The 17,015-nt window shown below is 48.1% G+C and overlaps 1 protein-coding gene across 4 annotated transcripts in view; it reads left to right on the top strand.

Moving 5' to 3' along the window:
* The first annotated feature begins 293 nt into the window (after window positions 1–293).
* The window catches only part of ACYP2 (acylphosphatase 2), a 125,783-nt gene continuing 109,061 nt past the window's right edge, over window positions 294–17,015 (top strand). For all 4 annotated transcript variants that reach the window (XR_013345741.1, XR_013345742.1, XM_077813886.1 and 1 more), the window contains exons 1-3: window positions 294–652; window positions 11,368–11,384; window positions 14,888–14,997. Coding sequence is in view for 2 of the 4 variants with exons in the window: in XM_077813886.1 (XP_077670012.1) it covers window positions 325–652; window positions 11,368–11,384; window positions 14,888–14,997 (455 nt within the window). In the remaining 2 variants the exon portion in view is untranslated. The remainder of the gene's footprint in view (window positions 653–11,367; window positions 11,385–14,887; window positions 14,998–17,015) is intronic.

Raw genomic sequence — 17,015 nt, 5'->3', positions numbered from 1 at the left:
AGGCGGGGGAGAGAGTTCTTCAGGGTGAACACGAAGTCGTGTTGGCGGAGAGGACTTCCTGGGAGGGCCAGTGGGTCTCTCCCTCTCCTGGATGTCCTGGGGGGGCGGGGCTCTCCCGCTCCTTAGGGGGTTGTCTCTGGGGTCAACGGTTGGGGGAGAGTCCCCCAGGCTGGTTTGGGGGAGGGCTCAATATTTGGAGATCTCTTCCCCTGCCGGCGGGGGGGACGGGGACGGACGAGGGGTGTCTCAGGAGTTAGGGGCCTCCCCCACCCCGGTCAGGGGCTGAACAGCTGCCCTCCCTGGGAGGGTCTCTCCGCGCGGGCTATGCCCCGGTGCTCGGGCAGCGCTGGGGCGGGCGCGTTCTCCCAGCTCCCCGCACCGGGCCTGGGCAGGGAGCTTCGGGCCCGGCACAGACTCAGCCCGGCACGCGGCCGCTTTTCCAAGAAGCTTGAGCCGCGCGCGCTGCCGTCCGGGCCCCGCCAGCCGAGCCCAGGAGGTGAGGGCGGCGCGCCTCGGCTCCGTCGGTCCCGGGCACTCCCGCAGCGGGTCGGAGCAGGCCGGCTTCCTCGCCTGCACCCTGCCATGTCCGCCCTCGCCAAGGCCTCCGGCGCCCTCAAGTCGGTGGACTATGAAGTGTTTGGCCGGGTGCAGGGTAAGTGCGGGGGGCGGGCGGAGTGCACGATGCGGCTGGGTGCGCATGCGCGAAGCTCCCGGTCGGTCACTGCGCCAATGCAGTTCGTTGGCTCGGGCCTCAGGCCCTGCAGCAGGGAGCCCAGGGAGCAGGGGCTGGGTGGGGGGCCTCGCTCTTCCCACCGTCCCCCATGAGAGCGAGAGGGAGCGGGGGGTTCGGCCCCTAGTCTTTTCCTAGTGACGGGCAGGAGTGGCCTCAGCTGGGCAAACGTGTTAAAGTTCAGCATGCGTCTGAGGTCTGACTGAGGTCAATGTGTAAAACAAAGGGCTTGTAAAGGTCCTGTTTGTGCTCGTTAAACGTGCATTATCGCTTGGTGCGTCTAGGCAGTAATCTTGCCCCTCCCATCCATATAATTTTTCCAGAGGGTTGCATAAATGGGAGGTGACTCTGGGAAGGAGTACGGTGGAAAGGGATCTGGGGGGTCGTAGTGGATCCCAAGCTAAATATGAGTCAGGAGTATAACACTGTTGCAAAAAAAGCAAACATCATTCTGGGATGTATTCAGGGCCGTCCTTACCCATACGCAAAGTACGCAGCTGCATAGGGCACCAGGAAATTTGGGGCACCAAATTTCCTGCTGCCCTGCACAGCTGCATGCTGCTCCAGCCCCTGCTCCGGCTCTTCCCCAGGGCCCCTGCCCTGCTCCGCCCCACCCCTTCCCCGACCCAGCCCAGCCCCCACTCTCCTGAGCTCTGCAGCCGGGCTGGGCCTGCACTCACCTGCAGTGGGAGTGCAGCGACCCAGCCCCGGCCGTGCCACCGGTGAGTGCTGGGGGGTGGTTCCCCCCTGCCCCCCAAGCCAACCCTGTTCCCCCTGCGGAGGCCTGGGGCCCGCCTCCCCACCCACAGAGGCCTGGGGCCAGCCCCCCCACTCCTCCCCCATGGAGGCCTGCCCCACCCCCATGGATGGCTGAGTAGGGCCCGGAATTGCTAGGGATAGCCCTGGATGTATTAGCAGGAGTGTTGTAAGCAAGACATGAGAAGTAATTCTTCCACTCTACTCTGTACTGATTAGGTCTCAGCTGGAGTATTGTGTCCAGTTCTGGGCACCACATTTCAGGAAAGATGTGGACATATTGGAGAAAGGCCAGAGAAGAGCAATAAAAACAAAGGTCTAGAAAACATGACCTTTGAGGGAAAATTGAAAAAAATGGGTTTGTTTAGTCTGGAGAAGAGAAGACTGAGAGGGGACATGATCATAGTTTTCAAGTATGTAAAAGGTTGTTACAAGGAGTAGGGAGAAAATTTTTTTTTCTTAACCTCTGAGGATAGGAGAAGAAACAATGGGCTTAAATTGCATCAAGGGAGGTTTAGGTTGGACATTAGGAAAAACTTCCTAGTTGTCAGAGTGGTTAAGCACTGGAATAAATTGCCTAGGGAATCTCCATCATTGGAGATTTTTAAGAACAGGTTAGACAAACACCTGTCAGGATTGGTCTAGATAATACTTAGTCCTGCCGTGAGTGCAGGGGACTGGACTAGATGACCTCTCAAGCTCCCTTCCAGTTCTATGATTGTATAAAAGCTTCAAACTCTCTCCGAGTTTGAAATTTGAGTGCTCGAGTTTCACAGCCATACGCTGCCGAATGAGGAGGCTGGATTGTCTATGAAGAACAGAAGCTTTCCCAGAGATGTGCAATAGTGCCCCTTTACGATGAACTAGGAGGCAATGAAATTTCATGAGCAGTGATGCACCTTGAAAGCATCCTATTGATCGAAGCACCTTTTGCAAATTGTAGCTCCACCAATGGAGTAAAGTTGTTCGGGGAGGGAAAGGCTTTATCCTAAAAGAGGTCCACAGCATTAGTAATTAGGTGAACCGGCATAATAAACAGAAAAGTTTAAAGATGTTAAAAATTGATAATTAGAAGCGCACTGCTTTGAAGTGATTTCAGGAAGCCCATGATATAGTTCTGTGGGGCAGACCTAGCTTATTGTAAGAAATAAGGAAGTAATAAATGAAGTATGGAAATAAGTACAAAATGTACTTAAAATACTATATGGTCAAGTGTAGTCTAAATTATTTTTATTTTCATTCAGTGTGTGTGAAAGTTAAATAAGAGGTTCATAGAATATCAGGGTTGGAAGGGACCCCAAGAGGTCATCTAGTGCAACCCCCTGCTCAAAGCAGGACCAATCCCCAGGTTGATATCTTGAAGCAGATAAACCTAGAATGGAAGTTTCAGTTCTTCTTCAAGTGTGTGCTCATGTCGATTCCATTCCAGGTGTGTGCGTGCCCATTTGCACAGTTGCTGGAAACTTTTGTCTTAGCGTTATCTGTAGGGTTGGCTGTGGTGCCCCCTTGAGTGCCACATTCATGCGTTGGTATATTAGGCGCCGCTGACCCTACACCCTCTTAGTTCCTTCTTACAGTTGGTTGGAGTGCCTCGTCTTGCCTTCAGCAAGAGTGTTAGTGGTTCTTCTAGTCCTTTGTTCTACCTAATCTGTACATAGTTAATAGTAGTTAGTCTTTGTAGTGTTAAGTTAGAGTACTTAGAGTCCCGGCTGGGACTTTGTCCCCAAGCGGGGCATGCCCCACTCTCCTGGATCCAAACTGTGTGCGTCATGCAGCAGGCCAGTGTCCATCAATGACCCCCCCACAACAGCTGCCTGAAGTGTTTGGGGGAAGCCGATAGAAAGGACAAGTGTCGCATTTGTAAGAGCTTCCGTCCTCGTACAGAAAAGGAGCGAGGCTTCAGTGTGAAGCACACTGCCGGCACCACGCTCCACCTGGCACTATTCCCCCTTGCTGGTGCCGAAGAACCCCCAGAAGAAGACGAGCCCCTCGGCACCGAAGGACAAGGGGGCTGTGGGCAAAGGACTTTTGTTAGGCCATACGCCCAGTGTGGGGTTTCACGGGGGTACTGCTGAATTCAGACCCCCCAGCCTGGTCAGGGATCCACCCCTGACCCCGGGAAGCAGCAAAGGTTGCTGGCCTCTGCCAAGGCCATCAGGGCCCGAAGCAGTGCCGGTGGCCAAAGAGCAAAGCCAGCCGGCTTAGCAGATGCCACACCAGGTGATTGTCTTGGCTATGACCCCAGCACCGAAGGGGAAGCCTATGGGAGTGCAGCCTCACAGGTGGGCGGAGCACCCCTGATCACCAGACCTCAGGCACACATTCCCATCTCTGTGACCTCGGACACTAGCACCATAACGTGGCTCTCCAGCTAGACGACCCAGGTCCCTAATGCGCTCCCCGCCTACTAGGCGCGGGATGCCGGAGCCGCAATGCTGTTCCCCGTACCGCAGGTACTGGCGAACTTCCGGCCACAGGTTGCCTAGGCCCCGGTCACCCTCCCCCAGGCAGTCTCCTAGACGTGGGTCACCGTCCTGGAATGGCCGCTCAGAATCATAGCGCTGGTCCCAGTCGCCCTGGTACTGCTCCTCCAGCAGATGTCACTACTTGCCTTCGCCTCGTAGATCACTGTCCGAAGTCAGCAGGCAAACCTAGGCCTCGACGGCTCCACCGTGATCGCTGGAGGGACAGTGGTGTGGGTCGGACCAAGAATTTAGCCTTTACCCCAATAAGGGAATTTTTCTTGACGTGGGAGACCATTGCAGCACCGACCACAGTGCCATCGCAGCAGGGGCAGTGGCCTACCCAGTGGCCATACTGGAACCCATAGGGAGTGCCAGTTATGCCGGTCACGTATTCCCAGCCCTCCCTGGCTGCCTCGGATAAGCCAGCCATGGCACCGCTGGCGCCACAGTCAGAACACGGTACCGAGCCAGATGCGGCACCAGCGCACCAGACCCCAGCACCAGAGGAGCCTTCCCCGGACAAGGAGGGGGAACATGCTCTTCCTCAAGCAGGACAGTCCTCGTCATCATCCCCGATGAGGCGATGGCTGGGCCTTCCCACTCCAGTGGTCCCCCGGATGACTTTAAGGAGCATTAGGCCCTCCTTAACGGATGGCTGAAAACTTAAAGCTCCAGGTCAAGGAGGTCAAGGAGGAAGCCGACGACCTCTTCAATGTCATTTTGGCCACCACTCCTGCTCAGATCGCATTGCCCCTCCAACTGGGGGGTCCTTAAAATTGCCAAGTCACTGTGGCAAACCCCCTCTTCTATTCTGCGACCTCTAATAAGGTGGAAAAGAAATACTATGTCTTGCAAGGGGATTTGAATGTCTCTATACACATCCCCTGCAGCATCACTTGTTGTGTCTGCAGTGAACGAAAGGCACAAACAGGGTCAAGTTAGCCGCACACCGAAGAACAAAGAGGCCAAAAGACTTGATTTGTTTGGCAGAAAAGTTTATTCGATGGCTCGCCTACAATTCAGGGTCTCTAATCACCAGGCCCTGCTGGGACGCTATAATTTCAATCTGTGGGACTTCCTGAATAAATTCAAAGAGGCCCTCCCACAAGATCATGCCCAGGAGTTTGCTGCGTTGGTGGACAAAGGCACGTTGGTCGCCGGGGGAGGGGAGGTCCTGCAAATGGCCTGGGACACTACGGACTCGACAGCCAAGGTGGTCACATTTGCAGTGGCCACGAGATGCAGCAGTCTCCTGGGCTGTCCCAAGAGATGCAGGCCATGATCCAAGACCTCCCTTTCGAGGGTACCGGGGTCTTCTCCAAGCTCACAGACTCAAGGCTCCATGGCCTTGAAGACTCCCGAGCCCCTCCATTCCCTGGGCCTTCGTACCCCACAACAGTCTAGGAAGACTTTCTGTCCTCTGCCTCCTCCCCATCAGCAGTCCAGGTCCTGAGGAACTCCAAGAGCAGGCTCCTACAGGAGAAAGGATAAAGACAAGGGGCATAAGAAGCGATACTTGTCAGCTTCCTGCTTGGCTGCACAACCTGACCATCCCTGAGGCCAGGGAGGCTAAAAACAATAGTTTTGAGGGTGCTCCTGAGCCAATCTGATGGATCCATCCCTCCCCTTCCTCAACTGCCGCCGCCCTTTCTGGTCGGCCTGGTCCTGTATCACCTTGGACCGTTGGGTGCTCAATACAGTTTTGTCGGGCTATACCCTGCAGTTTATTACCAACCATCCCTCCCACCCCTCTTCCCCATCACTCTTCAGGGACCCTTCTCACAAGCAGCTCCTCGTTCAGGAGGTCGACAGCCTCCTCTGTCTGGGGGCAGTGGAGGAGGTCCCTTGGAACATGGAAGGAAAAGGGTTCTACTCCTGTTACTTCCTAATTCTGAAGGCAAAAGGGGGCCTCAGACCCATTCTGGACCTGCCTCAACAAGTCTCTCAAGAAGTTGAAGTTTCACATGTTCTCCCTGGCCTCTATCATCCCCTCCCTGGATCCGGGAGACTGGTACGCCACCCTCGATTTAAAGGATGCTTACTTCCATATTTCCATTTTTCTGGGGGCACTGGTGCTTCCTCCATTTCATGCTGGGACAGTGCCATTTCCAATTCATGGTGATGTCCTTTGGTCTCTGGTCAGCCCCAACGGTGTTCTCAAAGTGCATAGTGCCGGTGGCTGCTTACCTGCAACATCAGGGAGTCCAAATTTATCCAGACCTCGACAACTGTCTAATAAGGGGCCGGTCCCGAGACTAGGTGTGGAGGCATCTCGAGCTGGTCTGTTCCACCTGTCGCGACCTGGGGCTGATAATAAACGAGCAAAAAGTCTAAAACCCCAGTGCAATGCATAGAATTTATTGAAGTGGTTCTCAACTCCATTCAGGCCAGGGCCTTCCTCCCTGAGACTTGGTTCCAAGCCAAGGTGGATCTCATCTTGTGTATACAAGCCCATCCTTTCATCACAACCCACACATGCTTGAAACTGTTGGGACACATGGCAGCCTGCACATACGTGGTCCGGCACGCACGGCTCCACCTCAGGCTGCTACAAGCTTATGGCTTATGTCCCCAACCAGCACAACCTGGATCGGGTGGTCAGAATTCCAGACAGTGTACTGTTATCTCTCACCTGGGGGCAAGATTCCACGCTGCTATTGGAAGGAGTCCCCTTTGTGGCTCTGGCCGCACTGATGGCCCTCGTCTCCGATGCTACGGCCCTGGGGCGGGGAGCCCACCTCGGCGATTTCAGTATGCAAGGTGATTGGTTCAGTTGCGATTGCTCCTTGCATATCAACGCCAGGGAACTCAGGGCGGTTTGCCTGGCTTGCCAAGCCTTCCTACCTCATATGCAGGGAAAAGTGGTTCAGGTACTTACAGACAACACAGCAGCTGTGTTCTATATCAACAAGCAAGGCAGAGCCAAGTCGACAGCCCTCTGTCAAGCCCTCAGGCTCTGGGACCTCTGTCTGCAGTACGGTATACATCTCATTGCAGTGCACTTTTTAGGGGCCAAGAACGCCTTGGCAGATCGCCTCAGCAGGACCTTCTTGTCTCACCACTAGCGGCCCTCCATCCAGAGGTGGTCAGTTTCATCTTCCACAAGTGGGGAATTCCCTGGTTGGACCTGTTTGCGTCCAGGCAGAACAGGAAATGCCATGTCTTTTGCTCAATGAGAGGCTTGGATGGGGCGGGAGGCCCTGTCAGATACTTTTCTACTTCTGTGGTCGGGGGCTCTGATGTACGCCTTTCCTCCGGTGCTGTTACTCCCCAGGGTCCTCTCAAAGATCAGGCAGGACAGAGCAAGAGTGATCCTCTGGCCACACCAGCACTGGTACAGCGTGCTGCTGGACCTTTCGGTGGCGATTACATTCCAGCTGCCTCTCAGGCCGGACTTGCTATCCCAAAACCACAGCAGTCTTCTGCACCCAAATCTGACGGCGCTGCACCTGATGGCTTGGCTGCTGCATGGTTGAACGAGCGGGAGCAGCAGTTCTTGGCAGATGTTCAGCAGATCCTGTTGGGAAGTAGAAAGCCCTCTACCAGGGCAACCTACCTGGCCAAGTGGAAGTGGTTCACATGTTGGACCTCGGAGAGAGGCATCTAGCCCGAGCAGACCTCGTTGCATTCATTCTAGAATACCTTCTGCATCTCAAGCTCCAGGGTTTGTACCTTTCATTGATCAAGGTCAAGGTCACCTGTCAGCCATCTCAGCATTCCATCTGCTGCTTGAGGGCAGGTCTTTGCCCAGGACATTCCTCAAGGGCCTTTAGCAGCTCTACCCACATGTCAAGGATCCTGTTCCTCTGTGGGACTTGAAGCTGGTGCTGTCGTGGCTCATGGGTCCCCCTTTTGAGCCTTTGGCTTCCTGTTCTCTCCTTCTCTTGTCCTGGAAGGTTGCGTTCCTGGTCATGGTGATTTCAGCCTGTCAGGTCTCGGAAATTTAGGCGCTCACCTTGGAACCGTGTTATATAGTTTTCTACAAGGACAAAGTACAGCTGAGATTACACCTGGCTTTCTACCCAAGATGGTCTCTCACTTTCATTCAAGCCAGGACATTTACTTACCGGTCTTTTTTTAGAAGTTGCATAAGTCAGAGGAGGAGAGTAGGCTGTATGCCTTGGACGTTAGAAGGGCTCTAGTCTTCTACATTGACAGGACCAAGCCATTCCCTAAGTCTATGCAATTGTTCATCGCAGTGGCTGACAGGATGAAGGGCACCCTATATCCTCCCAAAGAATTGCCTCTTGGATCACCGCCTGCATTCACTTCTGCTATCATCAAGTGAAGGTGCTGCCCCCGGCGATTGTCACCACCCACTCAACCAGGGCACAGGCCTCTTTGGCAGCTTTTCTGGCCCAGGTGCCTATCCAGGACATCTGCAGGGTGACCACCTGGTCATCCATCCATATGTTTACATCCCACTATGCACTGACCCAGCAGGCCCGGGACGATGCTAGCTTTGGTAGGGCAGTACTGCAAGCTGCGAAACAGTGAACTCTGAGCCTACCTCTGTAGATACTGCTTCTGAGTCATCTAGAATGGAATCAACATGAGCAAGCACTTGAAGAATTAAAAAACGGTTACCTTTCGTAACTGTTGTTCTTCGAGATGTTGCTCATGTCCATTCCATTATCCGCCCTCCTACCCCTCTGTCGGAATTGCAAGCAAGGAGGAACTGAGAGGGCGTAGAGTCGGCGGCGCCTGATATACCGATGCATGAGCGTGGCACTCAAGGGAGTGCCACAGCCAACCCTACAGATACAGCGAAGGCAAAAGTCTCCGACAACTCTGCATGTGGGCATGCCTATACCTATTATGGAATGGACATGAGCAACACATCTTGAAGAACAACAGTTACGAAAGGTAACTGTTTTTTCTGCATAATTTAACTAAGACAGTTTGACTAGAGAGGGGATGTTGGCAATAGTACAAGACAAACTACGAGGGCATTGCTTAAATTACATGAATATCTTTAGACAGAGAAGGTGGGTGAGGTAATATATTTTACTGGACCAACTTCTGCTGGTGAACAAGATAAGCTTTCAAGCTTACACAGATCTCTTCTTCAGGTCTGGGAAAGGTACTCAGAGTACCACAGTTCAGTTGGTCCAATAAAAGATATTACCTCATCCACCTTGTCTCTCTAATACCTTGGGACAAACATAGCTATAGCAACACTGCAAACATGACTATCTTTGTAAGTTATCTGGCAAGTGCAGGTCTCCTGTTTGGTTCTGTTATATTGTAACTCTATTTAAAATACATTATTGTTAGCTGAAAGTATTGAGAACTTGCTCAGGTTGTCAGAATATGCACCACAGATAAATCAGCAATAGAGGATCAGCAAAACATTATTTAGTTCTGCGTTAAAATTTTTTATAAAAATCACAAACCATATTACCTGGCAGCTGATGGATCAAATTTACCATGGTAAAAATGGATATAACACCACTTACTTTGATGGAATTGTATCTACCTATACCAGTGATAAAGTTCGCCTGATATCTTTTTGATCATGCTTGAGTAGATGGTGTGAAAGAAGTCTATGGATTATATAGTTGTAAACAGGAATAAAAATACAAACATCATAAACTGAATTAGAGAGATCCATGTTACTGCTACTGGTTTGTACAATGTCTAGCTCAATGGGGGCTGATATTGGTAGGGGCCACTAAACACTGCTGTAATGCAAGCACATAAAAATAGAATTCTTGTTTGTTTGTTTAATGCATGATATAACTTTTATCTATCCTGCATAACTAAGGACTCAGTACTTTGTCCATGAAGGTATAAACTGACTCTGTTCAGATAGTGTTCTGTAGTTTTCTAAAAATAAATGCATAAAAGGTTATATATATTCTATTTATATATGTTCTCATACATAAGTTTAGCAACCTTAATTTTGTTGAGGGAGTAGGCCACCAGTTGGGTAGCTAAAAGCTTGGAAATATGTTTTTATAATATAGCATTTATTTCATACTTGGAGACTGTTGACATTCTGCGTTCTCTAAAGATACTATCCATGCAGGATTTTGACTACAGATCTTACCTCCTTAGCAGAAGATGATGGAACTCTTCTAGTTTGTGAGTCTTGAGGGCAGCAGTAGTGGGATAGGAGATATGGGTTGCACTCTACTTGTCCTTGTGAGCCTTCTGAACATTCCACTCAGTTTCTTCAATGGTAGGCAAAGTTCACAGAAAGAAAATGCCAATTCTGGATGTTCAACATGAGGTGTTTAAAAAATAAAAAAAGAGGGGGGGGGGCTCCTGAGATGAGATTTTCCTGCAGAAAAATTAAGTACATGATGAAAGAATCAAGGGGACCTGGCTTATCTTCTGCGTTCCTACGGTTGTCCTCAAGGATTAAAACCTGAAGCTCTAGGAGTGTTCTTCCACTATATTGCTAAGAAGTTAAGGTTAGGGATAGAGAATCCTTCAAATTGATATATTCAGAGAAGCAGGATTACAAGTAAGACATTTTCTCTGTCATTATTTGTCCTAAGGAAGACCATAATAAGTAGGGCTGTACCAAATTAATGGCCATGAAAAACACGTCATAGACTGTGAAATCTGGTCTCCCACCGTGAAATTTGGTCTTTTGTGTGCTTTAACTCTGTACTCTACAGATTTCATGGGGGAGACCAATGTTTCTCAAATTGGGGGTCCAGACCCAAAAGGGAGTCGCAGGGGGGTTGCAAGGTTATTTTAGGGGGATCATGGTATTACCATCCTTTCTTCTGTGCTGCCTTCAGAGCTGGGTGGCCGTTGAGCGGTGGCTGTTGGCCGAGAGCCCAGCTCTGAAGGCGGCACCCCGCCAGCAGGAGCAGCACAGAAGTAAGGGGGGCAATACCAGACCAGGCCATCCTTACTTCTGCGCTGCTGCTGGTGGAGGCTCTGCCTTCAGCGCTGGTCTCCCGGCCAGCAGCTGCTCCTCTCCAGCAGCCCAGCTTTGAAGGCAGCACGTCACCAGCAGCAGTGCAGACGTAAGGGTAGCAGTACCTCAGCCCGCCTCTACAATAACCTTGTGACACCCTCCCTCCCCCAACTCCTTTTTGGGTCAGGACCTCTACAATTACAACACTGTGAAATTTCAACTTTAAATAGCTGAAATCATGAAATTTACAATTTTTAAAATCTGATGACCATGAAATTGACTAAAATGGACCGTGATTTTGGTAGGGCCCTAATAATAAGGTCAAAACATGTATGTATGTATAAACCTAACTCCTAAGTCTCTATCTGTTTTTTAGAAGTGTGATAAATAGGTATAACCATTCTTTAAAGTTGCATAGAAAATGACTAGAACAAACCTCTAGTACTCAGTTTAGTTTACAGACACACAAATTAGGTAAAGTTGTTAGCAGTGGCATTAATTCTGTCAAATTAAGCTCTTTTCTTTTCATTTTTTTCTAGGTGTTTGTTTCAGAATGGTAAGGCAGCGTGCAGTGTGCCAATTTTACATTACAACAGTGTAATATCTCCAATGCTAAAAATATCGTAGGAGGCCTATAGTAGAGTACAAAGGAATCCAGCTGGCGTTTTCAGTCCTTAGCTGGACAGTTAAGTATTGTGTGGTTTTGTTGTTGTTTTTTTAAATCATAGGTTCTTTTTATAGTAGATATATGGTATAGAATAATCCTACTATTAAAGTAGAATTCTTTTAAGAAAAGTTTATTCATATTGATGTTATTGAATTTGTTTGTATCATAGTAATATCTAGAGCAGGGGTCTCAAACTCAAATGACCACGAGGGCCACATGAGGACTAGTACATTGGCCTGAGGGCCGCATCACTGACACCCCACCCTTGCTGCCCCTGGCCTCCACCCCTTCCATGAGGCCCCGCCCCTACCCTGGCTCTTCCCACCCCTTCCCTGCCCCCATTCCAACCCCTTCCCCGAAATCCCCACTCCAGCTCCGCCCCCTCCCTGCCCCCAGGGGGTGCAGGAAGGGTGCGGGGTGTGGCGGGGGCTCAGGGCAGGAAGTTGAAGTGCAGGAGGTGTGCAGAGTGTGGCAGGGGGCTCAGGGCAGGGAGTTGGGGTGTGGGCTGCAGGAGGGGTGAGGGGTGCGGCAGGGGGTCAGGGTGCAGGGTGCAGCAGGGAGTGCAGGAGGTGTGCAGGGTGAGGCAGGGGGCTCGGGGCAGGGGGTTGGGGTGCAGGAGGGGTTTTGGGGGGAGGGCTCCAGCCTGGCACGCACCGGGAGCAGGGCAAGCTCCCTGCCTGCCTGCCTGCCCTGACCCGGTGCCACTCCGGGAAGCGGCCGGAACCTGGGGGAGTGGGGTCAGAGGGCTCTGTGTGTTGCCCTGGCCGCTCCTCCAGGTACTTCCCCCGAAGCTCCCATTGGCCGTGGTTCCCCATTGCAGGCCAATGGGAGTTGCGGGGGGCGGTGCCTGGAAGCAAGGGCAACACATAGACCCTTATGCCCCCCCTTCCCCAGGTTCCGGCCGCTTCCCGGAGCGGCGCGGGGGCAGGGCAGGGCAGGCAGGCAGGGAGCCAGCCCTGCCCCTCGTGCACACCGGGCCAGAGCCGCTCTAGGTAAGCCCTGGGGGGGACAGGGGGCACTGGGAGCTGGCAGGCCACAGAAAATAACCCCGTGGGCTGCGTGTTTGAGATCCCAATCTAGAGGCTTCAGTCACTGACTTTAAACATCATAAAGGCCTGACAATGTGTTGAATGGAAAACGTTAGTTTTGAGCTACTGAAGCAACGTGTATTCTCTTTTTATTTTTCTTCATGAAAATAAAAGTGCAGTGTTAATTCTTCAGAGAATTAAAGAAATGAATCTACAGTGCTTATGATTTTTTTTCTGACAGATGATGTCTAAATAATCACATGATGTGGAAGTTTGGTCTCTGCAGCTCAGATCCCACCCAAGCTTCTCCACCAGTTCTGAACCTGCAGCAGGAGCATTACAATTCAAAAGAAAGGCAGAAACTCAGAAAACAAGAGGACACGTTTCACAGAGTGGAAATAGCTAGAATACTGTATTTTCTGAAAATATTGACCTATGTTTAATATTAAACATTAAGCTTTTTCAGTATATGGTTATACTTGTAAAACAGCTGAAAGATGAAATGGCTGAAGGACTTGGAGTATAACATATGTCTTGAATTTAGTGACATCATTCATTCTACCCAGTCAGCTCTGGTCTGTCCCAGGTACTCTGGGCTCCTGTGCTGAGTTGCCACTCCATCAGATATATGGTCCATTGCTTTGTGCTAAGTTATTGTTAACTTGGAAGTGCGAATCTATGTCTGTGTGTGATTGAAAGTCATGACATCCTCCCTTGCCTGCTTTATATTTAAGTGGAGAGAAGTGAGTATTGAGTGTTTTGTGTGAGGAAACAACGAGTCTATGCCTCTCTTATATTTTGATGCTTTATCTGCAGGCCAAATATAACCAAATAGACAATTTAAAAATTCTCTTTGTTACAGTTTAACAGATGCGACTGAACACAGTAGAACACTGAAATTGTGCTGATAGTGTCTAAACAGGAACAGTTCTCCAGTGAACTAATCAATAATGACTGTTCATTCATAGCAACCTCGGCCAGCCCAGTTAAGTGTATATGAAGTATACTAAAATGTAGTCCCCAGAGGCTAATAGCCAAATCTGAGTGCAGTATTTGCAACTGGATAAAGATATATAAAGAGAGAGCCTCTATGCATACTCTGGTATATTAGTGTATTATTGAGCCACATGTAAAACAGAGTGGAAAATTTTCAGCTATATCTTTGAAAACTGCATTAAAGTTTACAATTGTGGTGAGTCTGACTATACTCTGCAGTGCAGCATGTAAACATGAAATGCATGCTTGCACACAGATTGTTTCTCCTCGATTGATTTAGAAAAGATGTAGATAGTTAAAATACCTGTGATATCTATATTTATACAACTGGTGTCTGAGAAGTAGAAGAACATGTGTTGGTGAATATTGATTGACTTATTCCACCCAAAGAAGAAAGAGTAATTCTTAGCTGGATTTCAGAGAAGTGGACTTCCTATTCTGTGCAGTTTTGTGGTTTTAAAACATGTATATTTAAAGATACACATATGTTACTTAAGTTTGAGAGAGACAGATAATACAGAATGGCAAAACTTAAAAAATAGTGGAGATAAACTGAAGTGGCTGAAGCCAGCTCAGGAAGTGAATAAGTGACAAACAGTCAGCATAAATTCACAATAATAATGTACTGCAAAAAGAGTCATATTAACAACCTGAACAATTAACTGGACTTCAATTTTTATTGCTACCACAGTTCCCTCTTCTTCAAGTGTTTTGTTCTTCATTTACTTCTCAAGGCAAGTTGCTAATTATTTTGACAGATTGCTTGAAGATGGGATGTCATAGCTCCTTAAGGAAGTCTAACAAATTCAGAAGTGCTTTAACAAAAGATGAAGTTCTTACAGGCTTTTGTTTTTTGTTGCCAGTGTTATTTCTTCAAAATGGCAGCTATAGGGTGATGTGGAAGACCCTTGACCTCTGCACAAGATGATAACATATGTTGAAAATTCTTAAAATGGAGAGTGTAGATTTTTTGTCTTCTCCCCCAAATGGAACCATCAATAGGTTCTGACATAGCATGAGAAAACTATCCCAAAGAAGCTATACTGCTACTTGCCTTATTGCCTGCGGTGTAACTTGGAAGTGGCGTCAAGGGATGATGTTATGATAAACACTGATAAGCACAAGGGGGATAAGTCTCAGTTTTTTGAAAAATTGTCTGCTTCTGCTGCAAGTCCAGAACCGGCAGGAAAATCCTGATGTTTGGGTAGGTGCATTAATATCTACAGATACTTTTTAGGAAGAGTTGTCTTTAAGAAAGTTGTGGAAATGAAACTGGGGCTTTAAGACTACTCATGCACAATGTGTGTGTGTCATAACTGCTGGTGCTGAATATACTATGTGTATTTTTTGTTTTATTTTCCAAATCAGTACACAGAAGATGAAGCTAGGAAAATGGGAGTAGTTGGCTGGGTTAAAAATACCAGACAAGGGACTGTTACTGGCCAAGTTCAGGGCCCAGAAGATAAAGTAAATGCGATGTAAGTACTTCTGTGTCAATGTGTGTTAGCCTCATTAACCTGTCAAATTTGTTAAAATGATTCTGAAGAGAATGTAAAATTAGATTTAAGTATCAGTGACTTACTATAACAATAACAAATCAAGGTTGTTAGAAACATGCCATCTTGACTTCTGAGCAATAGTTAGCCTTCTGGTGTATGGGAGAACTGGGAAGAGGAGCAAAGAGGAATATTAAAAAATAGAAAAACAAAAAAGAGACTATGAAGTGGGAAAAGCAAAAAATTAGAAGGAGGAAAACAGAATAGACAAATTAATAGGATCAGAAAGAAGGAAATGGACAATATCAGGAAAAGTCCACCAATTGTGCCAGGACATAGGATGAGGGAAAATGGTGTTGGTGATCGGGAGGAATGTGTCTGCCTACCTGTCCACTTGTAAGTAGGGCCTTCCCCTCCAACAACAACAAAAAAGACTTGGAATCACTGCAATGTAATAGTATTTTCCATGGGTCTTCTGTGAGCGAGTGCCCTAAATGATACCATTTTTACCAAGATGTCTACCTCCAGCACTAAGCTCTGAGATACTATTTTAAATTTAAAACTTTTAAAAAAAATTAAAGCTGTATGTTCTTGGTGACAAGTGCTAATCCTGTTAGCTTTCATATTGCTTGGATGAATAAAATAGACTTACTTTTTCTCTGATTCTTAAATAACAAATTACTATGAACAGAGTAGTAGATACCCTTATATGGAGGTTGCCTAACCTCAGTATACAAACTTTTCTGACCTGTTTTTCAAGGATTCTAGTTCCTCCGTAAGTTGTAGCAGAACTTCACAATTTTGCAAAAGGATAGTCCTCATATCAGAGACTTGCCTTTTGTTGTCCACATGGAAATCCATTCAGATCTGGTTGAATTATAAAATGTCAAAATTGCCATTCGCAATCTGTATTATGCCCAGCAGAGGTTGCTGAAGGCTCTCTGCTAAAACTTTTCAAGATACCACATGTACGAGGCATGCTCTCCAGTATCTCTTTTTAGCATGGCACATATAGCTGTATCTCCAGATGGGAATCAGACAAAATAGATCCTCTTCCTTGTCCTACTTGCCCTATCAAAATACACATTGGGCTAGGGACATTTGCACCAGGCTAGGATCAAGGAGACCTTACACTCATGTTTTCTAACTGCTGTTGGTAATTCAGTTCCTTTCACAATACTTGTCATTGAGCAAGGCCTCATACCACCCTGAGAAGCAACAGAAGCTGAAAATAGAATACGGCAGACAAAAGTCTTATTTCATTAGCCACACTGCCTCTTTTTAAGAACCTCCCAAATCTATGTATCTGATTATGCTGTAGGTAAAATGAGGCTACTCATGCATATGTAATCATTGTTTCAGTATGTTGTGCATTTCCTAATAGATGGTCCACAAATGATTACAGCCTACTCCTGCTGCCAGTTACTGGAGTTACTCCTTTCACTGTAGTGAGTGCCGACTGTGCTGAAGGTCCAGAGTTCAAACCCTGATGATGATGGATTGGGGGTGGATGAGTTACAGTTGCATATAATGTAATTTGCTTACCTCACACAGTTAAGTGACACTATTATATTTTGGTATTACAGTAGTGCTTACTGCCCTCTACTGCGATTGGGTTCCTATTGTGATAGGCACTCTACAAAAACATAGAGAGATTCCATATCCAGAAGAGTTTACAATCAAAGTAAGACAGAGAGATGACGTAACTTGCCTAAGGTCATATAGCAGATAAGTGACAAAATCCAGATTTTCTGAGTCCAACACCCTATCCCCTGGGCCACACTAACATTGCTACAGTTTTGTGGGTTTTTGGAGTGTTTTTACTTTTATATACTTGTCAAATGTGTGAGACATGACAGATGATACTAGTGTTGAGTTTAGTGATGGAAGACAAACCAAAAGAAGTCAGGTGTGTGTGTGTGAGATGGCAGTTGCTTGGTATAAAGAAAAAAGGAAGTTGTATTAGGCAAGGACAATGATTTAACAAAAGGCAGAGTCAT

Source organism: Eretmochelys imbricata, chromosome 3, assembly GCF_965152235.1.
Source record: "Eretmochelys imbricata isolate rEreImb1 chromosome 3, rEreImb1.hap1, whole genome shotgun sequence".
NCBI classification, from domain to species: domain Eukaryota; kingdom Metazoa; phylum Chordata; order Testudines; family Cheloniidae; genus Eretmochelys; species Eretmochelys imbricata.
Note: the sequence above shows the minus strand (reverse complement) of the source record. Positions and strands in the feature narration are given on the sequence as shown.